Here is a 21298-nt window from a genome sequence, read left to right as displayed (position 1 = left end):
TACGGCGCTCGCAATTGCAGAAAAGGTCATAGGAGCGCCAACGGGAGGATGTCAACAGAGAAGTCTTTACAGGGAACTGGGTTTACTCTGCTCACCCCTCTAGCTTCAACAGCACAAAGTCTGTTTCTACTTTCAAGGCACCCTGGAAATAGCGGGTCACAAGAGTGTGACAAACATACAAAAGAAGTAGAGGACAAAAGACGATAGTAAGGATTAGGAAAGAAAAAGCCGCAGTCCCCTGTTGCAGTTCAGGCACAGTTAAGAGCGTGACATTGTTGAATCAGCCCATTTACACTTTTACTGTGCATAAGAACGAGAAATGTCCTCCCTTTGGGAATGGCCTAAAGACACTTCAGTCAGTGGCACCGCCGCGGGGGGACAATAGATGTTTGATAGGAAAGAAGGAGCAAACCACTACGGAGCACCCAGCAATCGTCCAGCCTTCTCGGACAAGGGTGAAAAATCTCGGAGGTCCCGAGTGCAAGTTGTCCACGTTAAACAACCCTTGGTTGTCACTGGTTCGCCACCCGAGCAAAATTCAAAATAACCTACCAATTGAAAATGTTAGGTGTGTCCCGCGAGCTCATATGACCTTTTATGCAGTTGCAAGCGCAGTGAAACACTTACCAAAACCCCCCCCAAAAAACCATAACTGAATGCAGTTCATTGTGATATTGTGCTTATTTTACAGATTTCAACTCCGCACATATTTCTGTATTTCATAATGTATGACATCCTAAAATGAACTTCCATTCATCAAGTATTTTATAAAGAGGACCTCTTTGGCTAAAAATAAAAACCCTTTTGCCTGCTAGAGAAAAAAAATTATGAAAGTGTTTTGATGCCCCCAATCAAAACAATTTAGACCATTTGATTTAGGAGAAAGGCTTTAACTTTGCCTGTAAGAGTCAACTTGAGCTTAGAGAGATCTCTATACCACGGCCCAGCAGAAAGACCAAGATAATCTATAAATTTTCTTCCCATTAGAAAATCAAAAAAGTTTCTTCTGCATACAGTCAAAGCACCTAACAGCAACACCACAGAAACTGGTTTTGGCTAAATGGCTTTGTGGGGGCATTATGTTGTCATTTATAAACAATATACAGTGGAACTCAGATTCAACGAGAGGAGATGGATTTCTCGCTTTTTTTCCTTCTTTAAAATAAATAACAATAGCCCGGATTCAACCAACAATTAAATCAGCAAGCTCGGACTCAACGAGGCTGCTGCTAGGGTGAACACCCCCGCAGACCAGCTTTGCTCATTTTTCTCTCACAACAAATTTATCTCTTCCAGGAAACCACCCATTCCACCTGCATCGTGAACCATTATTCACTTAGCCGATCGAATGCGACCAATCAGCCCTGTTGGCACTACAATTGAGAAGTCTGTTTATTTCATATCCCTGCCTCATTGCAAGTCGTTTAGTGTAAAATGCATTGCTTTTTTATATATCCATTCAAATTTCAAATATTTTCCAACACAATCTTTAGTTTGTGGCAGGTCTAAACTTATCTGAAAGCAAGCAACTGGGACCCGGAACAGTTATCAATTAAAAATTAGCTCTGCTTGTCAAAATTTGCTTTGAATTACAACAAAACAAGACAGTGTGTTTAGTCTTACAAAAAATAAAACTAACTGCATAAAAAATAATTTTAAAATAGTCACAAACACATCATAAGCCTGCCATTTATAAGACTTAAAAGGAGTTAACCAAATGTCTACTTTAAAAGACTTAAAAGTCAAAACATAGGGTTGGGATTTCTTTTTTCCCCATCAATTCCATCCCAACTTTTAACTCTTTAAACCCTGAGTTTTTTCCATCGTTTCCCGAGTTTTTTCTACAGTCACCTAAACCTGGTACACTATGTCTCATTACAACCCCAAAAGCTGGTGGAAATAAAACGAAACAGTTGTCACTTGTATCGGCATTGGGAACAGTGTTATTACTGCCAGCGTCCAATGGGGTTAAAGAGTAAAGAGGTATTTTTCTCCTATTTAGTGCAAATAACAAGCTGTACTATATGGCTTCTTTACTGTATTTAGTGGCACTATATATATATGTGAAACGCATAAAAACCAGAAATCTCCCACCCATGAAAAACAGCAACCTTCCAGATGCACCTCTTTTATTTACATTTAGGCCTAGGCTACTGGATGTTAAAAATCAGTTAACAATAATAAGACTATTTATAAAGAAATAAAGAATTAGGGTGTGTGTTAACCCTTTAAACCTTAGCCACCTGTACATCGGTGGCGTGAAAAACTGTCTGTATGCCCAGCCACCGGTACAGTGGTGAGCAGGATCCTATCCCCAACTCTGCCCATCTCGAACAAAATTCACACACGCACACGGGAAACCGTGTTTACTACCATGGACCTTATTGATTATTTTGAAGATCTATCTTTAAATGCTGATAATGATGAAGACTACCCTGAGTGGGATATGGAATGTGATTCTGATGATCATCATGAATGTTAGTAACATATCGCTCAGGAGCTCACACAGAGGGGCACTGTAGCCTTAGGCGGTCAGGTTCCTAACCTAAACCTTTCCTCTTACCATTTTAGTAGAATCCAGCATGTTGAGCAAGGCTATTGCAAATAATAAAATGTGCAGAGTGCATATCTCGAAAATGTTTGGTTGTCGTTATTCTCACTGCGGGTAAGAATAGTATTCATTTTATTCGCACCCTGTCTGAGAATACAACAAATATTATTCTTACCTGGGTGTTGAAAACAGGTAAGCCTAGCCTAAATAAATATAGGATGATAGAAATTTGTGAAATAAGAGTGTAATGATTACGAGATACCCTTAAAACGACTTGACCGTGAGGCGGACGAAGACTGCTGCTGTCGGCATCAGCAGACCGCGAGGCAGAGGAATTCAGCCGCTCAATACCCCAGTTAACCCAATTGTCGAAGACTGCAAAACCTGGCCAAGATGTTTTGAATTGCAAAATGGCCAGGTTTTGTGGGCTTCGACAACTATGGCGAGATTTGCATTGTAGCGCTGAACTGTTATAAGTTATAATTCTTTCATTTTCAACCAAACTACCGCAAAAAGAACAATTGAGAGGACGATTTTGCTGAAATCAGTGAGGTGGAAATTTCAGATGAAGGTCTGATTACACTGCTTGGGGGCAGGAAATTTTTTTCCAAGGATTTTTGTGTGCGTTAGATCTAGGATTTAGATCTCTAGATTTATAACATGATCAGTGTTGAGTCCCAAAATCCCATAATTTCTGTGATGGACTCTCAAAACCAATGTCTCAACTCAGAATTTTAAATAAAGGAACTTTCCACGTGATTGCAACAGAAGCCCACTTTTGCGAGATACCCATTATTATTATACTGTTGAACCCTAGAATGCTGAAATAAAAACCACTAATTTATCAAAGCAAGGTTATTTCATATACAAATTTGAGGGTTTGGAAGATAATTTCAAGCAAGAGTCACTTACTAAATATATTTACAATCTGGATTATGTGTACATAAACTGGTGGTGCACTGGGGTGTTGTGCGACTTATTTATATTTTCCCTTCATCATATTTGCCTATATAAATATAAATATATAAAAATGAATCTTGTTTTGAGCCCGGAAAAAAGGCCTAGAACTAGAAAATCAACTGTCATGAACCAGTCTGGGTGTCATGATTCATATCATATCATAAACGTGAAAGACAAAAATTATTGCTCAAACTCAAAGTAGAGTAATAACTTGAATAGCTCAAGTAGACCTATTCAGTGTGAGAGGTGTAAGAACAGAGGGAGGGCAAGATGCAGTGACACTGGACAAGTTATGATGGATCCCGATTTCACACAAGAAGGCCTGCACCAACGTGTACTTTACTTTGCAGAGAGCTGTAGTAATAATCAAAATTATAAACTTTGCTTCCAATTTCATTTTTTTCCCCTCTGGTGTTGCGTCCAACCTCCCCCCCCCCCACCCCTGAGTGTATCTTTAAAAAAACAACCCAATAATCTTCCCCCCATTTCAGAGTCCTGTACTTCGCAGCTTTCAGAACTTGCGTAGGTTCACTGACCGGTCACAATGGCGAGCCCGACAAGACGGTTGTATAGCTTTCTTTTTTCCCCCCGGAGTTAAGCAGAGAAAATGGCAAGTAGCGGAAATCCGCTAAATAGCAGAATATTGAGACCCCAAAATCTAAATGAAATAAAAAGGGCAGAAACAAAAAACACAGGTGAGAATACAGCACACAGTATTCTCACTACTCACACCGGAAATTTTCATTCAGTCACAGGTCAGCCCATTATATGTGGAAAACCAAATGTGAAAATGCCCCTGAATCACTCTAACCTTCAATTTTATTTTACCCACTGTGATTCATATAGATAGATATCTAGATCTAGATATATAGATCTAGGGGTTAATAAAAAGGCCACCTCTATTCTCACCCGGGATGAGAATAGTGCAGGCTAGTCTTTTGGCTATTCTCACCCGGTGCGCGTTCACCGTTATAGCCTAGATCTAGGCGCCAACAATTTTGCGTTCACCCTAAACCACAGAATTCTACACTGTGATAACAGAAAAATTGTAGAATTCTGTGCCGTGAACAAACGTTCCATTACAACTGTAGCCTAACTAAAAGCGTACAATTTTGTATGTGGGCAGTGGAGAGAGAGAGAGAGAGAGGGGAGGAGTAGATCTTGCGAGAACTTCCGGGCAAAACAAAATGGCGACCCGCGTAGTTCGGCTCGATTCGAACAGTGAAATAGCCATAGCATCTTTGAAGACGATCAAATTAGCTTACTTTTGTGCTATAACGTAATTTTTTCTTGGCTTTTATCAATTTGATCATCCACACCGATAGACAGTATTCCAAAATGAGGAAAAGCAGGTCTTGTTTCGCACCGGGTGAGAATAGCCTACGCTGGCAAGTCTCACCCGGGGTGAGAGGTAGATCGTTTTTCTATTCTCACCCCGGATGAGAATAGCCACTTCCTAATAAAAAAAAGTAAGTCAGTAAGCCCTTTTTTTGATCTGATGAGTCTGGGTCTGGGTAACGAATCTTGTCTTGTCTTTGACATATGTCATATTCATCAGTCAGTGACAATCACAATGCAAGTCCATACTACTTATACACTTTAGATTCTTAGCCTACATCATATCCTACGTCCAACAAACAATAATGATTTTTATTGGCCGTACATAGACCTTCTTGCCACTGACACTAGAACTAGATCTAGATCTAGACTAGATCTAGATCTAGAATTTTAGTCAAGTTCTAAGACAAGACAAGACGTACGTGGACAATGAAAGAGGTCTACAATTTGAGGTAAATTTTTACTTTCACTCCCGCTCACAGATGCACTATTTCAGGGGTCAAACTGCAGTACTGTTTGCTGCAGATCACACGTAAAGCCACTAAAACTGTCGCAAATCAATTATTTTCAAGACAATTTCAAATCTAACTGTAAAATATCAAATTATGGGTAAAAACAGGGGGGCATGCCCCCCTGTAACCCCCCAGATTTTCTTTTACCCCAGTGGGGCAGGCCCCCCTGGAACCCCCCGATTGGTCCAAAGCACGTCTATCTCGGTTAAAAACAAAAAATATTTTAAAAACTATTAATTTGCGACGGAAATGAAGTTGATATTCGTGTTCTGGGCATCAATATTTAGTAGAAAATAGACAACTGGTAGCCGAGAGTGTGAGGCGGGAGGGAAAGTAAAAAAATATCCAATTTGATAAGCCTTTCCTGAACTGCAGTAATCATAGTATAATGGCAAGTCATAGTCATAGTCTAGTCTAGTGTCTAGTGTCTACACAAAGTGAGAAGAACAGAGAGTCGGGATCATAATAATTTCTGAGACTTGAAAAGTGACGGAACTGGTCTTGAATCGGGTCGTAAATTGACAACAACTGTGGTTTTTACAAATAATCAGCATCTAACAAACGAATGACATCATAGAATGGAACTCAACATGAAAATAAAATACGGAAGTGGCAGGTGCTTCCCAACAAACAAAAGATCATGGCATTATACGCACTTGCAACTCAGCTCGCTCAACCTCCCATTGAGATCTTTCCATTTCGAACCGTGCCCATTCTGTTTGAAGAAAATGGAGAATGCCTGGCATAGAATACTGGGGCCGTTGTTTGATGCCATCATCTTGCTGTGATTTGGTAACCATGCCTAATCCACCAGAACCGGGCCCAAGTTGGCCTCCGTGTTGTGATCCTGGCCCGTCTTCTATCATATTTGAGTGATCGCCATTACAATTTTCGTGTTCATTGAGAGAGAGAGGGCGCTAGGCTAGCTGTAAAAGTGACGTCACAACTGTCGTACGTTTTCGGAACTAGTCCGATGTGGTAAAATGAAAATTGTATGCAGTTTTGTGCTTTGGGATATTTATTTAAATAGCTAAATTGAGATGCAAGTTTTTGCATCAAAACATCCTCTGCAGGACAATCGATTTGAAACTGCAGGCTGAGTAAACAATTGTGAATATCAGAAGAGGGACGCAGTGGATTTTTTTTAAGGAGACGCTTCACCTGCGCTAAAGCAGAGCAGCACATGGCGCAAATTCTGGAAATTTTCAACCGAATATTGATGAGAGAGGATACCAATTGGGGTGACTAGAATTGCTTGATCGATATGACATACGCTTTGTGAGCTTCGTGATAATCAATGTCTTTCAAATGTTGCTATATATCTCCCAATAGCCCCCGAAATTGTTCAAAACAGCCAAATGTTTTGGGAGATCTAGGAGAAACCAGATCAGTATTTGATGATCAGCTCCATTTGTCAACTGATAGACTTTAAACATTTCCGCATGTAGCCTAGTTCGTGCTCACACATGTTCCCGTCTCCCCCCCCCCCCTTTTCCCTTGTTTTTTTCCCCCACAATGAAGGAATGAAATTTAAAACGTCAAAATGTTTGATCGTACCGTGCATGTATAGAAGTGGGGGGGGGGGGGTGGTAAAGTATAATATTATGTGCACACTAGCACACTAGCGGACCTTTTTTCATTTTTTTCTATCAAGTACTTTTGTTTCCTAGGCTATATATAAAACTGGTTTTCATTATGTCCCCGCGTCTAAAATCAATTAGCAGAGTGAAATAATACAAACCTGTCCACCACTTATCTCAAAACATATTTATCCTAAAGCGTAAATAGACGTGAAAAGTAGGCCTACAGAAAGCAGAAATGGTTGTGCTTTCTTGTACAAAGAAACTGCATGAAATATTCTGGCAGAGAAAGACAGCGACTAGAATTGTTTTGGGGGCCTACAATCGAGAGTTCAACAACCATTAAACATTCTTTGAAGCTATCACGAACGTAAATCAAAGTCTATATAAAACTTTTATATCATTTTCGTTGTGCCACAATGTTTCTTTCTTTCTTTTAGATCTATTGTTGTGAACGGTTGTTTGCATACCACAAGGTGTGGTCTTTGATTACTTTTACTCCTGATTTATTTTTACTTTAACTAAGTAGGCCCAAAAACCTGGCAAGAAATTTAGTTTGTGGATTGCTGTAAAAAGTTGAATGACAATTGATTATTACGAAGAACGAAGTAAAGCATAAATAAACTTTGTTACTTTACTTTGTTGTTGTGAGGTCAGGCGAGGCGACGAGTGAGTTAGGCAAGCTTACACGGCTTAATTAAACAAAATTGATATATGTCATGATCATGTAATGACTAGTGTAGGCAGGAGATTGGCCGTGAGTGAAGCCCTTGGATTACAATTTTTGGTGTGTTCTCATAACCCTGCTTCACTATGATTCAGTTTTGCGTTATTGCAAATAAGCAAGGCAGAATTCGTCTTCGAAGGTATGATCATGAGTATGGTGTAGTGTAGATCTACTAATGACGACGGTAGATCAAGATCTAGATATCTAGATCTAGAATCTAGATCTAGATCTAGATTTTAATCTAGATTCTAGTTGTAGTAACTGAAACTGAGGGAGGATTTCCGTAACGAGCGACCACTATGATGAGACGGAGCAGAATTGAGGGGTAGGGCAGGGGTAGATCTAGGGGTAGGGTTAGGCCTCTTCTTTTAGTAGTAGTATGGGGTTTTACGGCGCTCACAACTGCTAAGGTCATATGAGCGCTGCCTCTTCTTTATTATTGTGTTTGATGGGGTGGTCGCTCGTTATGGAAGTCCTTCTGAAACTGAAACTTAGTTTCACTACGGCTACGGCACGGCTACGGCGCTGTGAATGCACAGTGAACGTAGATTTTATCTAGTTGGCAGTGGCAGGCTACATTCACGGTGCCCTGAATGCAGTTTGCAGGCGCTGTTGAGGCTGCGTTCACGGCACTAAAACTAAAGCTTCGTTTAGGGGAAACGTTCACAGCACTAAAGCTTCTTTTAGGGGGGGCGTCCACTGCCGGTTTTAGTCTGTGACGACAGTGACGTATATTTAATATTTTGGCCTGCTTCAAGCGTTCCATCCAATGAGATTAAGAATTAAACGAAGCAGTGATCCTTGACCGATCGACCATTCATCGTTATCCCTTTCACTGAGCTCTGGCTCAGAGCTCGCCGGTGGAATGGAAAACGACGAACTCTCAATTATGCAACAACGCATTAGGATATACAATGTATGACAAAAATGTATGCACTCAGGATGTTTCAATTGCCCTATCTATCTCGCGTCCAGGCGAGACTTGGGCGCGACCTTCTGTTAGCATGTGGTGGCCCGTACGAGTGTAAACAAACGTTCCAGCGCTCTCGAGTTGAAAGCATGCAGGTTGGGAGGGGGGGGTGGGGAGAGAAAGAGAGAAGGAAAGAGAAAGGGGAGAGAGAGATAGACAGACAGAAAGAGAGAGAGAGAGGGGGTGTTTGTTATTATAATATTATGAATAATTGATTCCCGTCATTTTCTCTCTGCGTCAGTTCCCAGGTTGACCCGGTGCAATACAGTCATTATTGTACACATTTTATGACCAGTCCCATCTTCCGAATCCCACCTTCTGTTTCTCATCTCTCACCTCTTGATTCCCATCAATTTTCCATCCCATATCCCGACCTTAATTCTGTACGGGCGCTTCGTTTTCCTTCATCTCATGGGATTGAACACTTGAAGCTGGCCAAATTATTAATATATTTATGTCACTGTCGTCACTGACTAAAACCGGCTGACTTAAACCAGCAGTGCACGCTCCCCCTGAACGAAGCTATAGTGCTGTGAACATTCCCCCTAAACAAAGCTTTAGTGCAGTGAACGTCAATAGCGCCTGCAAACTGCATTCAGGGTGCCTTGAACGTAGCCTGCAGACTACGTTCACGCCGCCGTGAACAGCGCTGTGAACGTAGCCACTGCATTGAAAAAATCAAATTATAATATATGTGTATGAAATTATGTCAGTTTCACTTAATTAGGCTCCTCAGTTACAATGCATATTTTACTTAGAAGTAGTAAAGGCTATTCAAGTCAGTCTATCCGGGAGGACTTCCGTAAGGAGCGACCACTATACTATACTATGAGACAGAGTAGAATAGAGGGGTCAAGGTAAGGTCTCTTCTTTATTGTTGTTTAAGTTGGGGTGGGCGCTCATTACGGAAGTCTTTCCTTCCGTCCCATGACCATGTTTCGACACTCAAAAGATAAAAGCCTAATCTGAGTTATGAGCAAATTAAAACACAGCAACAACTCGCACCCTAGCTCATCTCTGTGATTGGCCCATAAAGTATAGATGACGTATTTCCACCATCTATTTTTGTCGTCTTCCGAGGCTTCCCTCGCCTGTTGACTAGATCTCCCCAGACTGTCTCTGATCTCACCGTGGCTGGCCCGCTTTGCGCATGTGTGTGTCAAGTGTGTGTGCATGCACACGCGCTTGTGTGTGTCAAAGTGTGTGTGTGTGTGTACAACTTTGAGGAGATTATAAATTTAAGGAACGAAAATTGCTGAGATTGTTTATAAAAGATAACACAATTTAATACTACAAAAAAACAAAGACGACGAGATCTAGTCAACAGTTACTGGCGAGGGAAACCCAAGAATCTTGGGGGAACCCCGAAAGACAGTTTAAATGGCAGTAATACGTCATCTATATTTGGGCCTATCACAGAGGTGTGCTTGGTGCTAGCTACAGCTTCGTGTAATTAAAACTTAGTTATATAAATTTCAATAAATTTTACTTACGATCATATTATTACAGATATATTTATCTTTGACCCAGAGGGGCAACTTAACCGATGGAGAGAACACTTTGATCAACCCTTGAACAGATCGCCTCCAGAAAACTAACCAGAAATTTTTCCAGCTGTAAATGACATGCCAATAGTTACGGAACCGCCTTTGAAAGAGGAAATTGCTGCAGCTATATATCATCACTGAAGTCCCACAAGGCAGCTGATCCCGACCATATACCACCGGAAGCCCTTTTATTAAAGCAGATAAAGGTACATCAGTGAAAATTCTCTATGCTCTATCCGAAATGGTTTAGCAAGATGAGGACATAGCATCAGACTGGTAGGAAGGCCTCTTAATCAAGCTGCCAAAGAAGGGAGACCTCAGCAATTGTAACAACTACAGAGGCATCAATAGTTCTCATCTCTGGGAAAGTCTTTATCAGGATACTCCTGGAGAGAATCAAGCTGGCACAGATGAGAAGCTCTGAGGCGACCAGGCAGGATTCCACATGAGCCAATCGTGTGTGGACCAGATCTGTACTCTGCCCATCATTATGAAGTGATCGCTTGAATGGAATTCACCTCGCGTGGTCAACTTCATTGATTATGAAAAGGCATTTGACAGCATGGACAGGGAAACTCTGTGGAAACTCATACGGCATTATAGAATACCTAACAAAATCCTCAAGCTTGTGAAGGTCACCTAAGATGGTACAAACTGCCAAGTCTTCCATGAAGGACAACTCTCAGAACCATTCCAGGTACAGACAGGAGTGCTACAAGGATGCTTGCTCTCTCCTTTTCTCTTCCTACTAGATAGATAACAACAACATGCACCATACTTGCAATTGACTGGGTCATGAAAGAAGCCACCAGAGCCAAGCGCAATGGAATACAGTGGATCCCTTGGCAGCAGCCGGACGACTTGGACTTCGCCGATGACCTTGCACTGCTGTCTCACACACATGCTCAGATGCAAAAAAAGACCAAGGAACTCAACAGCCTATCAAGGAATGTTGGCCTACGTTTACAGCCGGGCAAATCGAAAGTAGTGAAACAGGAAAAGTTTCAAGCCCTGCTGTGACAGTGAAAGACACTCCCCTAGAAGAAGTGGACTCCTTTACCTACCTTGGAAGTGTCATCAATGGTAAAGGGGGAACTGAGGCAGATGTATAAGCAAGAATCGCCAGGGCAAGGTCTGCATTCAAGCAATTATCGAAAGTCTGGAATGCTATCAATATTTCACTGGGCACCAAGATTCGACTCTTTATTTCCAATGTTAACTCTGTGCTCCTCTACGGCTGCGAAACTTGGAAGACAACAAAGGCAGTGCTGAATAAAGTTCAGACTTTCATCAACAGTTGTATGAGGAATATCCTAAGAATTCAGTGAAGGATAGAATAAAAAATGAAGAGCTGTGGGAATGGACAGGGCAAAAGGATATATAATAGAAGTAAAAAAAATAAGACTAAGGAAGTGGCGATGGATGGGACACACCTTCAGAAAACCCAGCAGAAACATCACAAAACATTCACTGCAGTGGAACCCAGAGGGAGCACGAGGCAGAGGTAGGCCACAGGCAAAATAGAGGAGATGTGTGGAAAGGGACATGATGAGAGAGATGAAGCTCACTTGGAACAAACTAGGAAGAATGGCCCAGGACAGAGATAAATATTAAATGGAAGGAGCTTGTATGTGGCCTATACCCTGCGTGGGGTGAAAGGCATTGATGATGATATTATTATATAATTGTGATTACACATGATTAATATTTTATGTTAAATTGACTGTTCGGTTTTGGCTGTTTCAGCAGTCATTTGAATCAGTACCAGTAGTCATAATATAATAATTTTGAAATGGAGGAGAGCTGGACCCCCCCCCCTCCTCCCAAATACACACACTCCACACCCTCTTTTTAACCCCTCCCCCCAATCCCACCCTCCTCCCAAATAAATACACACACTCCACATCTTCTCATATTCATACACACACACACACACTCACACAAACTCACAAGTATGCGCCACCACCACGACCCCCACCCCTTACAATTTTCCTGTTAAAGTTTTACTTCCACCCCGCACACAGAGATCATGCACTTTGAGGGTCAAACTACAGCAATTTTTGCTAAACTTGTCACAAATCATTTATTTTATTTTAAAAAAAACAATTTCAAACCCTAATTGCCAAACATCAAAATTATGGGCAAAAACAGAGGTCCCCCCCCCCCCCCCCAGGATTTTAAAAATATTTACCTCAGGAGGCATGCCCCACCCCCCTGAAACCCCCTGATTGGTCCAGAGTGCGTAAACTATTACGCCATTAGGCTTAGTGTGAACTTGTTGGAACAGAAACAATCAAATACAAATTTTTCAAAAAGTATTAATTTGCAACGAACATAAAGTCAATATTCGTGTGAAACGGATGAACATTATTATGAGGGCTTTACAAAACCTGAGCATGAGACGGTAGTGAAAGTAAAAGAATAGGTCTACCATTTTCACAGGCAAAATTCTTATATAATCATTCCAATGGCAATAGGGTCCCATACCTCTCTCTCCCATCCTGTGCTCTCTACTTATCTACTAGATTACCAGTTCTGTGTTTCCAGAAAAGGGCTCATATGTTTGCAATTTTCAAAATTGAACTTTAAGGTAGCTTTAGATAGGTGTCTAAGTTTTGAATCAGCTGCATTTGATTTATATTATCAATAAGATACACTTTACGAGATGTTTGAGGTTTTGTAAGATAAGATATATATATAGCTAAACAAAAACAGCTTTCAAGATTAGCTTTCTGGATAATTTATTGCAACTAGTATTATTATTATATATTTATCTCCTTTGTATTATTTATCCAATTTAGATAACATTTAATGTTTTACACTAAAATTTCAGAATTTACGAGCATATTGAAGAGAAAAACCAACATGAATTAGAGCTAGCAGTGGTTGGAAAGTGTCTCTCACGCTCAAGCAAACAGGTACGGTTGAAATTAATCCTGTTCTATATTAATGTAAGTGAAGAAAAAGCTGGATGTTTCAGTGGAAAATCTAAATCTATCCCATTTATAATAAATCAATTGAATACCTTTGTGTCTGCCATACAGCAATCCCCTTGGGAAAAGGCTTTGGTTGATGTTTAAATTAGGCGAATGTTTCTGCGAACAGAATTTTCAAAACTTTGGATTGGAGAGGGTATGGAGAGGGGCAGAAGTAAGTACGTCAAAGATAATGATAACCGTACACACATCTCACACACTCACACACAAGCAGACACACACACACACACTCTAACACACACAAACACACACACACACACAGATGCATGGGTCCTTATCGCAGAATGGGATGGTTTTGTATTTTGTTTGTCAGAAAATGAAAATATAGGCAGTGTTCAAGCATAGGCACTAGGCAGTAATGTTATTAAAATTAGAATCTAAATGCACAGTGACCAAGACTTTTCCCCTTAAACTCTTGAAGGAAGGTGGCTCTTGGCAGGAGGGTGTGAAACTAAGCTTCTGCACTCAGCATAGTTAGTGCATTTTTTGGCCCTGACAGTTGTCTTGAGTAGATATATATAGAAGAGAGCGGGGGATGCACACACACACTGAAATCATAGTCCAGTGTTGGTCACTGGTGGTCACAGTTTTTGAACCTTCAAAAAAAAATTTTTCATCTGGAAATTGATAGTGACAAAGGTTGTTGTTTAGAGGAAACGGTTACTGTAAAAGGGGGCTATTTATGCAGAGAAAATTCAGTTACTTACGTATAAGCCTAGGTTGCTGTTAGAAGGAGGTTGCTCTCATCTGGGTTGTTTTTAAGTGGATCCCATTGTACGATCAATACTTTATACTTCTTTCCCCTCCCCCAATACCCCCCCCCCAACCAACAAAATCTACGGGCATATTATTATATATATAATATCGCAGCAAAGTTGATCTTCATAAGAATATATAAGATGATTTGATATTTGAAGCTTTTCTAATTGGTCAAATTAAAAGTGGAAAAAAGTACTGATTTCAGTGACAAAATAGCTATTAAAATAATTGTTCCAATAGTTCTATGTTGGTGTTCTGGTGTGGTGTGCTCCTTCTTTCCTATCAAGCATCTATCAATACTATCATCCTTATCTTTTCTCCTTCTTTTTTGTAACACATTTAATCCCCGGTACTTATAATTTATATATGTGAGGCATCGTAGTGAAATCAGGCGTCTGGCGCTCGTCAAAATGATGAAATTGAAGAAACTGTCATTTTTCTGTCCTTTTGGCAATTTTGATAAATTTTTTATTTTTTGACTCATCACCTTTATGGTTTATTGAGAAACACATTTCTGTCTGGATTTTACTGAAAAAATGCTAATTTAAGGCACAAAATGTAAATTTGCAGTTTCCAATCTCTCTCAAGCTTTGGAAGTCGCCAAACTTTGGCGACCATTTTCTGGCTAATTTTATCTCTGAAACCAGGCGATCTCCACCTCCTTTAATCACAAATAGCTCTACTTCTATGATGATAGGTGAGCATTTTTTTTCACCGAAAGCAAGACAAATGAACAAACTTTAAAATGATGAATAAGTCCACATGTCCAAAAATTGACGAGTGCCTGATCCCACCCACATATGAGCTTATTGTTTTGCAAGGGACGTAAAACTCTTACTAAAAATAAAATCCGATAGTTCTACAAACTTGAACTCTTTGTGGGTAAATGCTTTGCTAACAAAATGAATTACAATAATTTTGTGTTTGTACTTGGTGGTGAAGTATACTAATATGTGTTGTAAATCGTCTGTTATTACAGTGCAACTTTTTCTACCATGATCACTTGACAGTTGTGTACAAGAAGTTTACAACTTTATGTTTCATCTGTGTGGTGACAAAAGATGAGGTTAGTATAAATGTTCTTTTTAATATGATTATCATTTTTAAAGGAAAATTGTACTTTTGGCTCCCAGAAAAATGTTTTTTTTCCTGTAAACGAATTCATCATGTGTTTTTAGACATTTAATCAAAATTGTTATACAGACACCATTTTGATTCTTGGATTTGATACAAATAATCTCTCATATAAGTTTGAAAATTTCACAACCAGGAATCAGACAGAAAAATTCTTCCTCTTTGGAGGCTTTTGAAGATGGAAAATACTTTGACAGCTCAACGTTAATTTGAAACAAAACTTCAACTTCGGTTCCTCATGCTCCAACTCTAGTCAGTATGCCACATTCAGGTTTTTCAAACTTCATAGAAAGTCAATTTTGATTTGAGTCTCTTTACTATCCATTTATAGAAAGATAGCTGGGAGAAAATGTGTTATTATTTCAACCAAGAGAATCAATAGAGAGTACTTGTACTAGAATTAAATGAGCAGGAAAGAGATGGTGTAATGTCACTTGATTCTATAGTGACCCTTAGGGATCAGTTGAAATACGAATGAATTTGTCTTTTTTTTCACTTCCCCAACATGAACTCATCGGTAGTAGACTGTTAACAGTGCTGTTAGTTCTTTTAAATTCTAGTACAGTAGTCTCCGCCTAAACGCACCCCATACAAAAGCACGCTCCGCCCAAAAGAACGCTTTCGTCAACTGACGGGGTTTTTTACTATTATTATTTTATAATTTAGGCATATAAACGCACGGTCACTGCCTCTAAACGCACGCTTCGATCTGTGAAACACGCCGACAAATAAAGCTTGACAAGGGGAAATTTCCACTACAACCTGCACAGCTTGCATAAGACAAGCCTAGAAAACCGGATATTTGGTGAGACTGCCCCTCATGCCGTACAAAGAGAGTGATGGACAGCGTTTTCACACCCGACTTTCTTCAGACACACAGGTCTAGGTCTCGGTCTCTAGCCGGTCGCTGAAATGTTGTGGGGGGGGGGGGGGGTTGGGGGACTAAACTGTTTTTTTTATTGGTCACTGGGAATGCATCTTTGAGAGAAGGTTTCTGACAGGTGTTTGGGTGACTGCATGTAATGTTTAGTTAGACCTAGGCCTGGTGCGCAACACGCATGAATGCCGTAAAACACTAGACAGGCCTCTATAAGATTTAAGATTAGTCAAATAAGCCTAATCAACTGTGCTCGAAGAACTTATAACGTAGATTCTACTTGTTCAGCGAATCACAAGAGAAATGAATGTAGAGATCTATGATTCTGATGTCGAGGAATCCTTCACAGAACAGTCACATCTCGTCACATTATCGGCCAAAATGACCCCCCACCCCAAAGGGAGGTCACTAGAATATCAAGGCAGTGAAATGACTGTGTCCCTTCCTCCCTTTGCACAGGTTCATGTAAACGCACGCTCCGTATAAACACACGCTAAGGAACCCTCCCAAGCACCGTGCGTTTAGGCGGAGACTACTGCAATGATGTATTCTTAATTTCACAAAATTACATTTATGTGTTGTTTTTTCTTTTGTTCTCCTTTTTGCTTTTCAGAATGAACTTGCTATGCAAGAAATTCTCAATGTCTTCATGGACTGCCTTGTTGCCTACTTCCATCACGTTGTAAGTGCACAGTGAATTTTCAGAACAATGCTAACAGTACATAATTAGTCTTCTGTTTTTCATTTGGGTTAAAAGGGACGTGAATAGAGGTGGTTTTTTTGGGGTTTTTTTTGTAAAGTGTTTTACGGCGCTCGCAACTGCATAGGTCATATGAGCGCACGGGACACACCTAATATTTTCAGTTGGTAGGAAATTTTGAATTTTGCCCGGGTGGCGGCCGAAGCCTACTCTTATCGATTTTAGACCACCAAGGGATCTTTAACGTGCGCAACTTGCACACGGGCCCTCCGAGATTTTTCGCCCTTGTCCGAGAAGGCTAGGTGTAGATCTTTCCTACCAGAAGATCAGGGGTGTGGCAGAAAGACAGCAGTAAGGAGGAGCCAAGGAGTAGCAGTAGAAAGGAGGCAGAAAGAGTCAGGAGCCCAGAGGAGGGGGCAAAGGAGGTGAGGGGGTGGGGGCAGAAAGTGGAATTGAAAGCAGACAACAGAACATTGCTAGAGAGCAGGAAAGGAGGTGAAAGGAGACAATTTTAGAGAAGAAAATGTTTCGGTCGCTACCCGGATTCGAACCCGGGACCTTTGAATGAGAGGCCAACACCTTAACCTCTAGGCCACGAGAGCCCCCAATAGAGGTGTGGATTTTAAACTGTTCTTGCTATAGTATTACAGTGGAAACCTTATATAACAGGCCCTGTAATAACAGGGATCCGGTAATAACAGGGATTTCTGAATAAATCCCCGTTTTTTTCCTACTTTTTGTCTCTATTAACAGTTATTGGCAATTACAGGGCCTCGTCAGAGCTAAATCGGATAAAAGCAGGGACAAAGGTTCGTTAATAATGTGTAAAAAGTAAGAGAGAGAGAGAGAGAGAGAGAGAGAGTAGCACAGTGATGGAGCAAACCCACGCCACTGCAAGCACATGCAGTGGGTGAAGCGAGAGAGGGCTGCGATGTGTTGCAGACTTCGATCTACCCCTAACCCAGCAACACGCATGCGTGGTAATGTAAACTACCCATGAATAAATACAGTTGGATTAGTCCACAAATGCTAACTTCCCTTGCATTTCTGATTTAACAGGGATGATCTGATATAACAGGACTTTTTCTCTGGTCCCTCCATCCCTGTTATATCAGGTTTCCACTGTACCTAGACAAGTACTTTCCAGTTTTGATTTTGTGCATTTGTCTATATATTTCTTTTATTTACTATAATTTACTTTGCAGCCAATTACTCAAAGCGTTAACGTTTTGTTGTTTGGGCACTACATTTTTTTAAGTCATCCACTCAAATACTCATGTGAGAGTAGTTAATGTAATGATGAACCATATTTTATTTCATTTGTATGGTAACCTGTCTTTAAAAAAAAAAACAGGAAAAAAATGTCTTCAATGGTCCAGTTGTTGGGGGGAAAAGCAACAGTTTGTTACCTGAATTTTTTGGAAATGTATGAAATTTTGTGTAAGGTTAATTTTTGCATGATTGTTTCAATAAAAAAAAGTAAATCTGGGTTGTCTGTTCAATGTATACAACTACTACCATGTGTTTAGTATAGGAACATATAGCATACTACTACTACTACACATTTTTGATATTTTACTGACCCATACTCTCTGCAATATAATTTTTGCAGTTTGTATTTGCACACTAGAAGTAGTCGATTAAAGTTAAATCTCAATTGTGTTGAATGATCTCTTTAGTAGGCTACTTATACTTATGTGGAATGACTAAAATTGAAATGAAAGCACTTTTAACAAATATTTCCAGAAAACATTTAATTCGGTGGGTAGATTTAGTAGAAAGCATACATCCAAACTAACTAAATGTAAACGATGCCTTAAAAAATATGTTACCTTTTCCATTTCAGTCTGAACTTGATGTATCCTTTTCGGAGAGAGAGAGAGAGAGAGAGAGAGAGAGAGAGAGAGAGAGTTAATAGAAACATGTTATCTTTAAAATACTGTAGTTGGAAAAGTTTTGGTCTGTATCTTTACTTTACAACCACTGTCTCTCCTGCTGTGATAAAGTTTACCTCTGGGCATAAGCTAAACCCCAGTATTTTATTATTGCTTCTGACGACACAATAGTAGAAAAACTTGTTGTCCTTGATAATTATGATCCACTGGTATGGGTGGGTGGGTGAAGGACACATTTTGTTAGTCCTACTCCTTTTTTTCCCCCTTCTGTTATTTCTATCTTCTGTCTTCCTTTTTCTGCTTCTTCTTTTCTCAAACCGAACAATCAGACCAATGATATTGTGGTACTATTGTGTTTCTGATAAGTACTTCAACATTTTGTTTTGACATATTTTCCTCATGAGAATCTCCTTGACTCTAGAAAGATTGTGTTCAATATTGAGAAAGTGTACCTGATACTGGATGAGATCATTGTCAATGGCTGTGTGGGCTTTACAAGCAAGGAAAGAGTCCTGGTCCCCTTACAATTATTGGAGGCTGGCAGCTGACCCACGTGAATACTGGAACCATTGGACATAAAGGTAATCTGTATACAGCTGCTTTTGTTACTTTGACATATATATGTGAGGCAGCGTGGTGGAATCAGGCTCTCGTCACACAGCATCCAGGCCAAGCTCTCTATGTTGAGTCTCATAAGCAAGAAAAGTGGTCACTTTTGTGAAGTTTTATTATTTTTTTTTCACTGGATGCTACCAGCTTGGGAATGAATTGGTTTACATGTGGCTATGAGGATCAAGAATGAAGCCTCTGTTGTTTCTTTTTAATTTTGTTGCAACAGCGTAAAATCTGGTTCTCTTCCTTTCACTGGTCAGTGCAGCTCTTTTTAAAAGTTATCAGGAAATCTCCCCCCCCCCCCCCACCCCCCCCCAAGAAAAAAGAAGAGTCAGTAAGCGAGGAGCGTACTATAAGCTCACATGCAAAAATAGCTCCCTTTAATGGGTATGGACAGTGGAAATGGTTACTGAACCCTCTGTTCCCCAGCTGGAGAGAGTCCTCTTCTTCTTCTGAATACCTCAGGTAGAGCTTAGGTGGGTAACTGGCTCTCAGATCTTCATCTTACAGTGCAGTTGATCTTTATCAACAAAGTATAGCTGATTTATCTGCATTTGAACACAGAATCATCCCTTGCCTGACGGGCAGCCACCAACCGTTTTCAAAGGTACTTTTAATGTTTTAGTAGTTGTAGGGCCTACTAACTAGAGTAGCTGCTGTTTTGGGTAAGAATTTCTTTTGAATTTTGTCCAGACGACAGGCCGAATGGACTACTCAAAATTTGAGAATTGCAAAACAGACCTTACTTTTACTTTACATGAGAAATTTCCACACAGAGCCTCTGGAATTTTTCATCCTCATTTGAGAAGACTAGGTGCTCAACAGCATTAACCTTAGGATCAGGGGTGTAGAAAACATGAAAAAATATTGACTCTGGTGGAAATCAAACTTCAAATCGATAGGTGAATACAATACCTTTTGGGCTACTGAGCCTGCCCCCTCTCGGGCCAACACTCTGATTGTGAAATAGTGTTCTTGAACTTGATCTGTACATCTTTGATGTACATATATGTGGTGCTATTATTTTGTACATTGTATTGTTTGTGCCTTTTTTATTCTTCTTGTTTCTTATCATTCATTGGGTCAAGTTCTCTAGCAGGAGGTTGGCGGATGCTCTGATGTGGTTTTCTCCGTCTCCTTCTTTCCTATCAAGCATCTATCATCTTTATATCTCCTTTTTTGTGTTTGTTATTCTCTTGCAACACCCCAAATTTTTTACACTTATGTTATAAGTATGACCTAATTGTGTTGTAAGTGCCGTAAAACACTTACACTTACCTGGACTAAAACTAAAATGTCACGTTCTTTGCCTTCAGAATGACCTATTTATGTCTAACTTGATACGAAAACGTTATAAAAACAAAATATTTAGTAGCAAATTAGTTTCTCAATAATGGTCTGTAACGTTACTTTTATCATTTTTGTATGATGTAATGAAAAAAATGTGCATATTTACTTCACTTTCATTCAGCTTTGTTATTGTTTCTTGTTTCAGGACAGTTCAGAGCCAAACATGGGGACTGGAAGTTGCTCTGCCAGGGATAAGGAAATGAATTTGTTATAATCATAATAATCTTTAGAGTAAATTAGTCACTTGCTTGCATGGCGAGAAATGAGCAGTTTCCTTTTCAGCACTTTGCTTCTTTTCACACCTGTGAAAGTGAAGGCATGTTAACCTCCCTGAATCTTGAGGCCATTGCATTAATTTTTATTTTTCTGCAATGTTTTTTATTTCCTGTATTAATTTTGTTTTATAGTAATGTTTATGTCTCTTTGTTTTGACAGTTTCAGAATTCCAAGAAGCCTCTATGGTTTTCTTGGTACTTCTAGTCATTTGTACTTATTTATAGCATTGATATTTGAAGATGGTATTTAAAACTGTTGAATGCAGAAAATGACATCATTTCTTTTTTATTTGTGAAACCATATATGTGGATGTGTTGTCTTGTATACCTGTATCTTTGGTGTAGCCGCTCCAATTAGGGGCTTCGCTCTCGCACAGAGGAGACCTGAGTTCGATTCCTGGGTGAGGAGAAATTTTTATCTAGTATCTTGGTCTTTCTGCTGGGGTGTTGTATCCTTCTAAACCTGGGTTGGCTCTGATGGTGACATGAAGTCAGAAGCTTACTTGTCTTACTTG

The 21298-nt window shown here is 39.9% G+C and overlaps 2 protein-coding genes across 5 annotated transcripts in view; one reads left to right on the top strand and one right to left on the bottom strand.

Annotated features, from left to right (window-relative positions):
* Window positions 1-6302, bottom strand: part of LOC101854025 (striatin-3) — a 34388-nt gene extending 28086 nt beyond the window's left edge. For 2 of the 4 annotated variants that reach the window (XM_005100463.3, XM_005100464.3), the window contains exon 1: window positions 6018-6302. In XM_005100463.3, the coding sequence (XP_005100520.1) occupies window positions 6018-6227 (210 nt within the window). In that variant the 5' untranslated portion in view covers window positions 6228-6302. The remainder of the gene's footprint in view (window positions 1-6017) is intronic. The other 2 variants (XM_005100465.3, XM_005100466.3) reach the window with 1 other exon arrangement.
* Window positions 6303-7503: 1201 nt separating this feature from the next.
* Window positions 7504-21056, top strand: LOC101853796 (AP-4 complex subunit sigma-1). The gene is made up of 7 exons (XM_005100462.3): window positions 7504-7807; window positions 13019-13103; window positions 14920-15006; window positions 16565-16633; window positions 18498-18509; window positions 18972-19127; window positions 20654-21056. Exons 1-6 carry the CDS (start codon window positions 7755-7757, stop codon window positions 19092-19094), a joined length of 429 nt encoding a protein of 142 aa, XP_005100519.1. The 5' UTR covers window positions 7504-7754; the 3' UTR covers window positions 19095-19127; window positions 20654-21056.
* The last annotated feature ends 242 nt before the right edge of the window (window positions 21057-21298 follow it).

Source organism: Aplysia californica, unplaced genomic scaffold, assembly GCF_000002075.1.
Source record: "Aplysia californica isolate F4 #8 unplaced genomic scaffold, AplCal3.0 scaffold00248, whole genome shotgun sequence".
Classification (NCBI taxonomy): Eukaryota; Metazoa; Mollusca; class Gastropoda; order Aplysiida; family Aplysiidae; genus Aplysia; species Aplysia californica.
Note: the sequence above shows the minus strand (reverse complement) of the source record. Positions and strands in the feature narration are given on the sequence as shown.